At 36.0% G+C, this 14,046-nt stretch overlaps 1 protein-coding gene across 3 annotated transcripts; it reads right to left on the bottom strand.

Annotated features, from left to right (window-relative positions):
- Positions 1 to 212: 212 nt before the first annotated feature.
- if-1 (cytoplasmic intermediate filament protein) lies at positions 213 to 12,180 on the bottom strand. 3 transcript variants are annotated; one of them, XM_006814706.2, is made up of 25 exons: positions 12,070 to 12,180; positions 11,437 to 11,523; positions 7,827 to 7,865; positions 7,535 to 7,579; positions 7,089 to 7,142; positions 6,828 to 6,890; positions 6,308 to 6,367; positions 5,868 to 5,930; positions 5,716 to 5,775; positions 5,572 to 5,622; positions 5,374 to 5,430; positions 5,103 to 5,162; positions 4,456 to 4,509; positions 4,285 to 4,341; positions 4,106 to 4,177; positions 3,909 to 3,992; positions 3,729 to 3,770; positions 3,157 to 3,506; positions 2,852 to 3,062; positions 2,567 to 2,743; positions 2,313 to 2,438; positions 1,857 to 2,086; positions 1,422 to 1,524; positions 1,100 to 1,318; positions 213 to 946 (listed from the first exon to the last, which is right to left on the bottom strand). In XM_006814706.2, the coding sequence occupies exons 2-25, from the start codon at positions 11,503 to 11,505 to the stop codon at positions 896 to 898; spliced, it is 2,397 nt and encodes a 798-aa protein (XP_006814769.1). In that variant the 5' UTR covers positions 11,506 to 11,523; positions 12,070 to 12,180; the 3' UTR covers positions 213 to 895.
- Between the last annotated feature and the right edge of the window lie 1,866 nt (positions 12,181 to 14,046).

The raw sequence follows: 14,046 nt of genomic DNA, 5'->3' as shown, positions 1-14,046 counted from the left end.
CCAATAAGAATGACTTGGGTGTTCGAAGTCGCTCAGGGAGCCGCCCGCAACACAGCATATGTTCCAAACAAACACCGTTGGGGGCAGTATATCAAAATTAGAAGTCAATATACAAACATCCCATGCGGGATGTAAACTGGAAATCGTGTCTAGCCTTGTTCTTGTTCAATAATAGAAATAACATACATTCAGGTGAACTGCCAACAACTCCATGGATTGAAAACAACAACTATCCTTTATTTCATTATATTCAGCACACACTGTATCTGTTTATTACAAAGTTTCTAGGATATATTTCAGTTAATACGTGCTGTCAAATAATATCATGAACCATTGTCCAATGGAAGCAATGTAAACGCCCAGAGACAACACAATTGACTTAGAAACATGTGAAAATATATTCTCAGATCCATGATGCGCGGAGGGTGCCCATTCAACAATTCGAGCAATGAAATTAGATAAGAAACCGGAAAATGTATGCTTATAACTCAAGGCTAGTAAAACGACGGGAAATAATGTGAAAGACTTAATAGGTAGCAGATTGTTTGGTTCTGGGGATAATCCACGCAAATTATAGGAATTTTCTGAACTCATTTATTTTGGACAGCGCTATGAGTTGACAAAGCTTATTATATGAATAATACTTCACATCACACTGTAGACTAGGAGCACATTCAGTATATAGTTGTTTACAGCAATTAATGAATTTAAGTAAGTAAGTCAATAAACAAACAAATCAAATTAACTACTGGAATATAAAAGAGAAAGTCATGGTCTATATAATGCGACAACCAGACTGCTTGATATAGTTCACACTTATGAAAAATTACACATCTAAGTGTTTTATCGCATGTATAAAATCGTTGTCTTCAACGGAGTTCATCAGTTTGGATACCTAAGCGTATTCTAATACTCTTTTGGACTTGCTAAAGTGGGTTGTCTTGACCTACAGAATAACGGAACAAAATACTATAAGTTAGAAAAATAAGTTTGGAAGACTAATGCCATTATTACTGATATCAACGATGGGAGTATATGCAGTGCACAGTTTGAAGACAAATGTGTGAGTTAAGTATGTATATCAATTTGTGAGCCGTACCGTTCCACTTGTATCAACCAAGCATGTTTCACTTTCGTCATCACTGATGTCACTCATATCGTCCCATTCATCTTCGTCATCGTCTTTATTGACCGTTTGTCCTTTCATTTTGATTGTCATACTTGAGCCTGCCCTCAATACCTGTCCAGACTTGAAGCTGAAGTTGAAGTCCCTGCCTCCCTTGCTCCTTCGTAGTTTGTAACCTTCCAGTGTTTGATCCTAGTGAGTCAAATGAACGATAAACGCATACCATAATATTAATAGATCACATCGATTATTTTTAAAACCACTTCACTTAATCTGTTTGGTAAAGCTAACTCACCGAATCTCCCTTGTTAACTATCTTTACACTTTTTTTGGATACATCGATTGAAATTTCAAAGCTTGATTTCTGCTCTTCCATTTCCATTTCATCCAAATTCAGCCTAAAAAAACAAAAAATGGCATTAATGGTTTTCGTAGAACGCGAGTGGGGGTATTACGTTGAAAATTAATACAACTTGTGTAATATTAATCGTAATCATGATGCGTTTTAATAAAGAAGACACACTATAAATAAAACGATGGGTTTATATGTGCTTTTTATATGTTTTAAATGTACGACCCCCTTCTTTCACGAGGACCCTAGTAAGTCGCGACCCTCGATAAGTCGCACTTTTTGCTTGGATCCCGACACCCGCGACTTAGCGAGGTGCAACTGTATTGTATACAATGATGGATTACAATGCTTTGATACTTAATAATTTTTACTTCTGACCTGTTTTCTTCCATCTCCAACAATTTTCTGAATTTCGCAATTTCTTTGTCAAGCAAAATTCGGTCTCTTTCGGCTTCGGCGAACTCCCTCGCTTGTCTGTCTAGTCGATTGAGTAATTCGCGGATTTCTTCGTCCTTCTCTCTAATAAGACCGAATTGGCGTTCCTGGTCTTCTAATAGTTTCTTTTTTCTTTCTTCGAGTTCTTGAACGCGTTCTTCCATGAAACCAATCTGCACAAATTATAAAAAAACAGCGAAAGTATAATGTAAACAAGTACGTCAACAGTTTCAATGGTAAAATACTTTCCCGGCAACATGCTAAACATATATTACATTACCGGCATCATTTGTAGATAATTATCAACAGAGTTTTGTTAACTATTGTGTAAGTGGTATTCAACGATGTTTATAGTTATGCAAAATTTCCTCATTTGGATTCATATATATATATACTTGCCTTTGCTAAAACTGATCTGTGCTGATCATCCATTTCACCAATCTTGAGAAGGGCAAGTTTCAGTTCGTATTCCGTTGCGTTAGATCTGCTCTTGAATTCGTCAACTTGTCGTCTCATTTTTTTCAACTATGTAATACATACAAATAGTGTAAGAACAATCACACATTTCAATTGGCTTCGGTATGTATTTAACACAATCATATTGACCAAGTCTCTCCATATATTAAAGGTTAGTGATTATGATAAAAACCTACTTCAAAGCCGTACTCATTTTCAATAGTCTTTTTGTATTTCTTAAGCTCTTCGCTATAATGTTCACTCCATTTCTGTAATGTCGCTTTCAGTTTCATCTTTTCTTCTTCCGCTGCCTTCTTGTCCTGGTCAAGAATACCAGATATGATCTGTTTCTTTGCCATCTTGATTTCTTCCCACTATGACAGTAATAAGAAAATTATTGAAATGTGGTTATAGTCGTACATGTAAATTTCAATGCAGTGTTAGACATTAATTAATTGTATGAATTTGAATAAGTTACAAACCTGCTTCTCGATTTCATCTTGTAGTGACATTTCTTTCCTGAAGGTACTCTCCAGTTCTTCACGCAGCTTCCGCTCCTGTTCCGCTATTTTACGAGCTGCAGCCAGTGCCTTAGCTTTGCTCGCCACTTCTTCATTGAGCGTGTCTTTTTCCAAATTAATAGTTTTGACTTCTACGGTTTTATTTGCTAAATCAATTTCTACTGATTTTAGCCTGTGGAAAAAAAGCGTTACAAGTTTAAAATTTGTTTAGATTTTATGTCTGAAATACTTGTGCCGTGGAGACACTTCTTTGTATATATACTCACTCTGCCCGGAGGTCTCCAATTTTCTTATTCCAGTCATCCCTCTCATCGTCATTCTGTTGTCTCTCTTCATTGATCGTCTTGATAAGTTCACGGATGTCACGTAATGATATTTCGTACTCATCCTTCAAGTCTCCAATTGCATTAGCTACCCGTTCCTCACTAGTGTTTAGTTTACCCCAGACTTTTTTCACTCTCTCGTCTCCAGTTTCAATCTTCCTCACAACATCCACATAGCATGCGAGACGTTCGTTCAGAATACGTAATTCGCCCTCGTAGTGTCTAGCTAAACTGACATCTTTATCTCTGGTACGCCTATTTTCCACTTCATCTTCTAGACTTCGCTGTTTGGCCTGTATAAGACAAACATTGTATAAGAAAGAGGCATATGCAAATCGCAATCATCCTCTCTGGTGAAATCTGTACATTGAGAAAAACTATTATTCAGACGTGTGTGTAATATACAAGTGTGTTCGTCGCACTCAACGTGGCTAAGAAGGTTTTTAGGAAAGATTATACCGGATGTTGAATAGTGAGACAACCTGATGAAACATTTAATCCAAGATAATGAATACCTCCTTAGAAATGTCTACAGATTTTTCGACGTCAATCTTCTCCTACAGAAAAAAAAACAAGTAAATGTTGTTATCAAAAATGCAGAAGTAGCAACATTGTTCTTAATGTTTACGTTTTCTATCTAGAACCGAGGTTATAATGATTCATAATTCGTTATTGGTTTCAATTCAGTACCCCACCTTTAGCGACGCGGATTCATCTTCATCACTTGAACTGCTTGAGGAACTGCTAGATGAACCGCGCCTGTCGTCTTTTACCTCGGGCTACAAAGATAGTTTTTATCTCATTAAAATTTAAATTACTTGAAATAAATGTATATTAGATTTAGAAAGTTACACTGGACGTGTACAACACACACTATAAAAAGCAAATGTACCTTTTCCGGTTCTTCCTCTGCATCACCACTACTTATCATATCCTGTGCACCGTCTAAGATCTGCTGCAGTTTCTAAATTTAAAAAATAAAGAGGGCTATTGACATGAATAATATTTGATTAGAAGTATTCGGTAAATTACCACAAATAAATATTTTGTAAGTTAATGATGCTTCCCTACCTCAGCTGACATGTCGTCAAGATCGCCCTCAATGGTCAAGCTAGTTTCAACAGATACCTTGAAAAGTAATACATATTTGATGAGTTCCATATATCTTTGCTACTAGCCTATGCAACATTTAAATATAGAACTGCTTATTCATTTACTATTATGGTGGTAATCTGAACTTACTTTGCTGTCTCCAACTTCTATCGTCTTTTGTTTTTCGACTTCTATTTTCACGCCCTAATAAAAAAGTGTCAATTAAAACAAATCATAAACACGTCACAATTGCATACTTTATACATATAATCACATTAGGCATTATTACTGATAATAAAGTTTGCACTACTTGAACACTTAACTACCCCTATGGTAAAAATGGAACGTGTGATGGCGTCATGCATTGTAAGGAAATTTCTCATACCAGCCGTTAAATCATTTTCATAATTTCCACCTGTAATTATAGGGTTAATACGTTTTCATGACAGATCATCCTATTTTTTTCTAAATAAAAGTGCTTGCTTCTATTATCCACTTCAATAGGAGTAGATTTTACTGGGGTAACATAAAAATGCACGATTTGACGTTGTTGTCAAACTCCATGTGTCGCGAACTACATTTCTCTGTTAGCAATGTATAAATATATAAACTGTTAAGAATATACTACACTCCTCTGTGCATTTGTATTGAATTGTGTTTGTGAGTAACCAGTCAATGACCATATAGGCATTAAAATCAACATACGTTCTTTGATGCAGAAAGCATACATAAATACAGGCACAGCCCATTACCATTTACGAATAAAGCAAACTATGCAATACTAAATTGAAACTTACGTCTGTCTCTGTGTCACCTTGTTTCTCTTCTTCTCTTTCATTCTTTATAGTCTTAGTGTCCTATAATATAAAATGCGACGATGCGAGTTAGATCAAAACCAAAAGTCCATGAATGTTATATTAAGTACATCTAATAGTGAATGTACTTAATTAATGATGTGAAAGAATTGAAATACTACTTAGTGAATTTCTGATATAACGTATACATGGTAACATGACTTCACATGTAGAACTGGATAGATATAGAGTTGCAGTTTACATGAAATCTTACCTCCTCTTTTTCCTTCTCTACTTCTTTTTCTGTTGTAACACTTGTTTCTACTTCCATCTGTAAGAAAACACTACGATATTAAAATAGTGACTGCAATCTGCTGTGCACATCAAACCCACCTCATTGAAGGAGAGTAGTTTGTTAGTAACACAGAAATGCATTGATTATTATCACTGTTATTATGCATAACATACATACCTCAACTTTGACGCCATCTTTTTCTATGGTGACGCTTTTTTCCGTTTCCACCTATAAAATAATGTCTTTTGTTATAGCAAAATGCAGTTAAGTAAACCATTGATTACTTTTTCTTTCTGTCACTCACTCATACAATGTTTTTACCTCTGTTGTAACGGTCTTTTCACCATCTTCCCCTTCCGTGACAGTCTGCTCTACTTGCATCTATGTATGGTCAAAGGAAATGAGGTTATTGAAATGAGGTTTTGAAAATAGATGTAAAAATACATACTATATATTTGTACACTTATACTTACTTCTTCAGTGACTTCCACTTTCTCACCGTTTGCTTCGACACTCACACTTTTCTCCACTTCCATCTACAGAAACACATTAACAAGTGTTTTAATTATTTATTTTAGTATTTTTGATTTATTTAGTGAGAACTGTACAACACATGTGTGATATATTTATCGCAATATCAATCAGATTAGAGTGGGAGCAAACATTCACAAGACAAAAAACAAATAAATGACTGATAAGTATGAGCAAGCACATGTTTTTCAGGTGATGACCTTATTAACATGTGTTATCTGTATTCATACATTGAACACATTGAACAAGTTATATTTCGATTAACCATATTTCGTTTAATTTGCTTGTAGCCAACTACAGTCAGTAACTGTAAGTTGTCAGTAACTGTTTCTACACTGTTTGCCCCCCTCTTCCAAACAGAAGCAAATGGGCCGTCACTTACTTCAGTCGAAACTGTCTTAACACCATCCTCGTCTTCTGTCACAGTTTGTTCTATTTCAACCTGTGTAGATAATAATACGGGGAAACGCATGGAGTGAATAAATCAGAAAACCTGAAGTTTGAGATAACACAATGCTGGAGGAAACAAATTACAAAACAAAATAGAATGCGCATATCTTTCATAATATACATAACAAGGGTTTATATATTTTTACATATTTTTTACAAAGAGTGGATATTATTCCTAGTCACAGCAAGAATTCCATCTTTCCCTTATTCAATAATTGTTTCAACCTCGACCTGGTGATTTTAAACACATTTTTTGAATGTACAAATAATTTCACAAACCGCATTATTCCATTGCACTATTCCATCTCTCGATATTTTCAATGGACATAAATAGCATATATACTGATAAAAAGATTGTGGCGCTGTATTGTGATTATTTGCCAGAAGCGTATGATTCCTGGTGTATGTATATTTCTAACAATGGCACACCTTCTATAATCACATGTATTTACCTTTGTCGTGACTTCTTCTATTTCGCCATCTTTCTCAGTCGTCACTGTTTGTGTCACTTCAATCTTTGGCAGACAGAACAATCAAATTAAAATGAGATAAGAGATACTTATTTTTATATCACATATTATTTAAGCAATGGCTGCGTTTTTCGTATAATTCCTTTGTCGGTTAAAATGTTTTTGTAATAAGGGGCAACACATGTTTTGTAAATTTTACAATCTAGGATTTGGAGTAATCTAAAATATATGTTTATACTATACCTCCACGCTTTTTTCTCCATCTTCGCCATCGTTTATTGTCTTCTCTATTTCTACCTGCAATTAAGAAGAGTGTAATATACGACCTTGTTATTACACAGGTGACGATGATATGAAACAAGGACACACATACTGTAAAATGACTAATTTTCGCTGGGTTGAAAATTCAGGCATATTCAGTGGGTTTTAAATTCACTGATATATCGTTTAGATAATGTGTTCTAAGCTATTTTTTACATATTCACTGACTGTGTTTACATTTAGCTCATTTTACAGTCAGCGAAATATGCAAAAGTAAACCCCAGTGAATAATTATCTCTTTTATAGTAGCATACACTAGTTTACTGTTACTGCACAGCACAGACACATCAGACTTACAATTAATGATTATAAACGTGTATGAACAATGATTATACGAAAATTCATAAGATTCTGCATTGGAAACTCACAGATTTGATGTCTTCTCCTTCCGATCCTGAATCTTTAATATCGACCTAATTATTAAATACAAATATGTTTAATAATTATAATATATACTTTTAACTGACACATGGCGCATTCTTATATGATCTAGACATGTTATCATCGGATGGTCGAATATCAAAACTGCTGTAGAGGTTTAATCAGTAAAACTAAATCATTTGTTTTCGTTAATGTCAAAAATATTTACGAGAGACCAATAATGTTTTATTATGATTATCGCACTGTAGGCACTATAAATTATATGGTGTTTATGCTTACGTCTCTACTGTTATTATTAGATAGATCAACCTTGACACCCTAGAAAAAAAAGAATACAGAATTATTGGCAATCTGATCTACATGAACCATAATCGATCGTATGGCTATAAATGTCAATATGACGTCGACCCTATAATCATCTAAAATATGCAGTGTCGTTATGCTAAACTATAAGTTTGGCTTGACTGATTTGCTGGCTACCTGTATATTTGTTCACATCTCCCATCTACCTCGTTTTGATACCTTACTGGTAAGCTAGCTGGTTACATTTTGACTACCTGGCTAACTACCGCCTCGTTCTCATTACATACCTGGGCACCTGCCTGACTACACATCTGCCTTCCTTCTAACTACCGAGCTAGCTAGCTCCTGACCGCACGGATGGATACGTTCCTAACTACACATCTGTTTTGACTACCAAGCTGGCTACCTAGCTGCCGATCTCCCTAACTGCCTAAACTGGCTACTGCATGCCTAACTTACTGCTTACCTTCCTAGTTACCTAAGCTAGCTACCAACAGCCCACGTAGCTGGCTACCTTCCTATCTACTTATCTACCTAGCTTCCTAATTACCTAACTGTTTTCCTTCCTATGCTAGATACCGTCTGGTCAGTAGCAGGTTACCTTCAAGTAACTAGTACGAAGACTACCTAGGTGTCTGATTACCTAACTGGTTACCTTCCTGACTACATGGTTACCTACCCCACTGTATACATAGCTGACTACATTCCTGGCTACATAGCCGTCTACAATACTATTATCTAGCTGGCTACCTTCCTTGATAACTAACCCCTTATCTGTGCACTTTCATGGTTACAATCCTGGATGCCTCACTGGCTACCGAGATGAATGTCTTGCTGGACATCTAGCTTTAGCGATTGGGAGTTACGCCGCCTTATTTCCATATTTTGCTTTAGTTCTCCCAAATAACCTATTTTAAAACATGTAATAAATTGCTTGTCGTGTTTTATTGGAACAAAATATGGCATTCTCGTAAACACAAGATAAAATCCAGAGGCTCTTACATTTTTGCATAATCACCTATGAAATATACACCTACACATTTGGGCAAACAATGGATTTAGTTAGAATGACCCCTGAATGACCCGCCTGGTGTTTTATGTGTGTTGGCGAGTACGACAACGAGTCCACTGTATTTTAACTATTCAACTACCGAATCAGTATGTTTGATGATGTTACATAACGCGGTAGGTACTGTAACGCTCAAAAGTCTCGCAGGTTCGCCACTGATTTTCTTAGCAAGGGAAAATAATCGGGTGTTCAACAGACAATGGGCCAGTGAATTAAGTTATTTATGATGGTGTAATTGTTTATAAGCACTTTAGATTACTTAATTTAATGACTAGGTCTTAACAGTTTATGAGAAGAGAAGATGGGTGTGGTATTCATGTCATAAAAGGACGTTTACCTCCAAATTTACACAAAACACTGATGACGTGACGATTCTTCGAGAACAATTTGCAAACGTACATGGAGGGTATAACTTATTTTCGGCTATTCATTTTATATTTTTAAGAATTTATAAGAATACTAAAATGGTTCCTCTCGAATATATTTCAAGAACATAAATATTAACTTGCTCTGTAACTTATACTCGTGTTCACTACAACGAATGATATACTGTTATTAAAATGCCATGGACACGAATTCTGATTTGTTGTAGTAACTAAACTATTTACCGCTCCTAGGTAGAGTTTATAGATGATATAATTAAATAGATGTGCCAGGTTAAATGTCTTACTGTGCCTCTCCAGGTACGTTTGGGCGTTTTCAGTTAATCAACGAACAAATCAATCAAACAATTAATCAAATCATAACTAAATACACGGTAACACTATTTATTTCAAGGTCCATTAGTCCTGTTCATGTACCTGTTCAGACATTGTCACAAAGGAGTGTCTCGTCAGTGTTTCTAGTACGAGGCCATAATAGGGTTATTGTTATCATGGTGGCAAGGTTCAGAGGTTCATATCGCCGTTACCCACTTTACCGCACGTACCAGTTTAATCTTACACTGTGTCTAACGATTATTATTTATATGCATTGGATGATAGGGAATAATAATATTATTATTTTTATGCAATTAAATATCATATATATTGCACCGAAATAATGTATTTTACGATAAAATTAAGCTATTCATTTTTTCGCAGTTATTTAGTTGCAAACAAGTTCTTTATAATGAGTTATTTCGTGACACTAACAACTAAAATGGCTGTTTTATTATTACCACGAAGTACGAACAACTATAAAATGACTGGACAAAGAACCCTGCATTCTGATATACATTGAGAATGTACTTACAAGAGTAATTGCTTGAACTGTTATTGAAGAATATAAATTGAAATAGAAGAGATGAAATACTAAATTTTGGTCAAATAAACATGCTAATAAACGTAAATCGAATAATATTTCAGTTCCCTACCAGTCGTACTGTGCATAAGCAAGTCAATGTATATTACTTTGCACCATTCCTCGTCCGCATAGAATAGTGGTGTGAGAGAAATTATAGGTACTAAATTATAACTGAAGAGTGTGGGCGAATCATCTAAATATGTTGCATTTATTGTTTGTGTTTTACTTTAATTATGTCATACTTGCATTGAATATCTGTTACACATTTATTTTATTTTATTTTCGGCACTCTTTTATATAATGACCTACATCTCACCAAACTGGCTCTGACTGGATTTACCAAACTCCCACCGCCGCTCCCACATTTTTGATTACAGTAAAAGACGTGGCCCAACGCCAAATACGATAATAATCTTTGTGGTAACTAACTAGATCTAGTCTCTCAGATTATAAGAACACACAGTCACAGACTTACACCAGGGCGTATGTTTTTAAATAGTTAGGTAATTAGGAACATGCCCATTTACCAACACACTTGGGAGACGTATAGCTTCTTGGATGTGTCGAAGACGAGGTTATTTTCTCCCCAAATTATTTCTATCTGGTAATGGTTACCATCCTTATACAGCCTGGCCTAACAAATAGGCCATTGGACATGAATAAAATAATCAGATAGCTTTCTTAGAAACACCTTTCTTATAGGATGGAGTCATATTCGACAATATCACTGTCGTCACATTATTAAGCGATGATATTATTATCGTGATACATCTATAGTGATACAGTATCTGCTGTGGTTAACATGTAACTGTAATCCATTCATTGAACTTAACGACCAATCGATGAACTTACACTCTTCTACTGCAAATGTCTTATTCATTTTTGATTCTTTTTCGTTTGACTTGTTGCGTTTTCTGTATTTCTTTTTACTTTCGCCAAGCATTTGTTGTTCCTGATGTTGTCAGGGTTACGTTTAATGACAACCTGTCCAATTTTGATTGTAAGGTTAACAAAGGTCAAGCCTCGGTGTAATGTGTGTCAGACGCACTCGGTCAAAGGTTAGAAATAAACACAACCTATGTTTTAGTGCATTTATCAAGTGGCCCACAGTCTATCTATACCTGCTGGATATATCATATACTAAATAGCGTCAGTAATCAGTGGTCACCGAACCTTGCCTACTTCACGTAAATTCGATCATGCTAACGAAACATTAGTTCAAACAAAACGTACCTTCACATCGACGTCGACACTTAACCCTTCTTTGCTTTTAGCTTCCGCCTGTCCCATTCCGTCTTCCATGTCCGTTAATGGTGGTTACTTATAATTGAAAAATAAAAAATAAACATATAATTCCAAAATATATTTAACCTTGCACCACTATGTGTGTACGAGAGTTTTTACAATTTAGTCGCAAAAGCGATTTACGTAAAATATTTTCCATTATAGCCGTAATTTAATGTTCTGAAGCTAGCTTTGGTAATGCAGCGCGATCTAGGTGAGGCTTCTTCTCATTTAGATGGCATACCGAGATAATGAACGCACATAACTAGAATACTACTATAATGAACTATATTGCAATCATTACTGAATAATCTACCAATTATATTAATCGCATTCTGTGTTTTTATATATGCGCGTTTTAAACACGAGACATTATATACACTGTACATTGGGTTTGGTCCAATTACGTATATTTCTTCAAAAGTTCGGATAAAAGTAATCGGAGTTTCTGTCTTAACTAAAACGGTTGTTGAATAATACTCCGTTCAATTACAAGGTTATGGATAAATATATAATACATATTATGCAAAGATTTTACCAATTCAACATTCTGTCCAACATTAATACAGTAGCTGCACTCACCTTGTTGCAGAGTGAAGATAACGCCAGCTTAATTCGAATGAACGAAATATCGAACGATAGCAACTTTAGTATTACCAGGCGCCTCGTACGCCCTCCGCCTACGCTGTGCAATAGCCAAATATGGGCATACTCGTGATACCTAGGTCATAGATGCTTAATCGTCGTATGACATCCATCAGTTGAAGTGGCTAATAATTAACGCCATATTTATTTATCTGCCGACGGTACTGTGTTATCAAACGTAGTGCATCATACTATGGATTGTCCTTAAAGGGCTGTGGTCGTCACACAGCGCGTCTTCTAATTACGCGTAAATGTTTTTATTCGCGGGATGAACAGGTATCCAGTGAAAAGTTGGCCAAATATTGTGATCTATGTAGTAATATGGAGTAATACATATAACAATTGGCAAGATTGATCTTTTGATTCAATCAGCGCTGAATACACTATTAATATATGGTTTTACAAGCTCAATCACTTACAAATGTCATTCAATGCCACTGAGCGTGTGTTCATCATTCTGTCCCCTGATAGGCTCTTACCTTCATCACGTGCACTACGCATTTCAATACAATATGATATGACAATACTATGATCTACATATACTATACGTTTGTTTGGTTCAATTGTTGTAAACAACTACCCTGCCTTATGGCACCAAATCGCCTAGCTGCACGTCACCACACGTGCTAATAGCATAAAACCCGTCCACGCGATCCGCGTCACACAGTGTAGCCAGATTGCTGATGGCTTTCACCATCCTAGTAGAGTCAGATCTGAAGGTCTTTGCCGCACTCTGGCTACGCTGTGTGACACAGTTCGTGTGATCTGTATTACGGGGACTAAGTGTTCGGAATAGTGCCCTCAAATAATTAGTATGGAAACACGATGTTGGTGTCGAGCCTGTGTTGTTTCTTTTCATGTTGAGCTAAACCTACTAAGAACATGTCATCTTACCGTGACCGCTTCGGGGACCGCTTCTACGATTTTTATCTCTGGTACCTTCAATTTTCATTGGATCTGTTCATTCCTTCTTTCAAGTTTTTGTCGCATAATTCTGTACGCCATTTTCTGTTTCCCAATTGACCTGTCAATCTATCGCAGTATTTCTTTACTCTGCCAAATAGATATTAGGGCGCGTACCTTTTCATCAAATCGGAAATTGCGTAAAGTTACGAACGATGTTGTCTTCACCATAATTGCAATGAGAGGTTACTTCAAGTTGAAGAAGACGATTGAGGGCGTGATTAGGGCTCCAATGGTTGGGCCCTGCGTATACACAGTCGGGGCCATGTCGGGGTTCAACCCTATAGGAGTTCAACCCCGAGGGTTTATTGGAGCCGAACTTGGCTCTAGCTAAACACGTATACACGGCCATTTTTGCTGGCTCGAGTCGTAGGGCTCCGATAAAATGCTATCCTGTGAACGTAGCAATTATCATCACCGCATAATAATAATGGTGACGATGTCATGCTATGCGTCAAAAGAAGAAAAATTTTATTACATACAAACTTCGTACACACAACGAACGGCACCAATACTCTTTCCATTCTCCATATCATCGCTTCCATTTGCAATTCGCTACCTCATTACTATTCAACCTGCCTATTTTCCCCTATGCTTGTCAGAGCTATAAAGGGTTGTACACGAACCGTCTAGCTTTGTTTACCACATCTATTGTTTATATTAATCCTGAGTGGTTGGTTTTATCCATGAATACATATATTTGTATCGTATCCAAATGACACGCATATTGATAAATATTAGAATGCAAAGTCATAATACAAACAATTAGCATAAAGTTATAGAGAACTAATGTAAAATTCAACAAATGTAAAATACAACAAATTTGGGCTTCAACTCATTTAAATATTTCGCACTGTCTCCTAAATAAAAATTAGCAATTTGAATGTAGTGTAGTGCGACGTAATGTTCTTAGGATCGTAGATCGAGAATATGTGATGTGTATACTGAATT

This window comes from Saccoglossus kowalevskii, chromosome 8 (genome assembly GCF_978046115.1).
Source record: "Saccoglossus kowalevskii chromosome 8, keSacKowa6.1, whole genome shotgun sequence".
NCBI lineage: Eukaryota > Metazoa > Hemichordata > Enteropneusta > Harrimaniidae > Saccoglossus > Saccoglossus kowalevskii.
Note: the sequence above shows the minus strand (reverse complement) of the source record. Positions and strands in the feature narration are given on the sequence as shown.

Excerpts from the sequence above, each read along its gene's own strand:
- if-1 (XM_006814706.2), bottom strand. The coding sequence starts at position 11,505 with ATGGAAGACGGAATGGGACAGGCGGAAGCTAAAAGCAAAGAAGGGTTA. Across the intron at positions 5,931-6,307 it reads TTAAGACAGTTTCGACTGAA|ATGGAAGTGGAGAAAAGTGT; the intron begins GTAAGTGACGGC and ends GTGTTTCTGTAG. Across the intron at positions 5,163-5,373 it reads TAGAGAAGGAAAAAGAGGAG|GACACTAAGACTATAAAGAA; the intron begins GTAAGATTTCAT and ends TTTATATTATAG.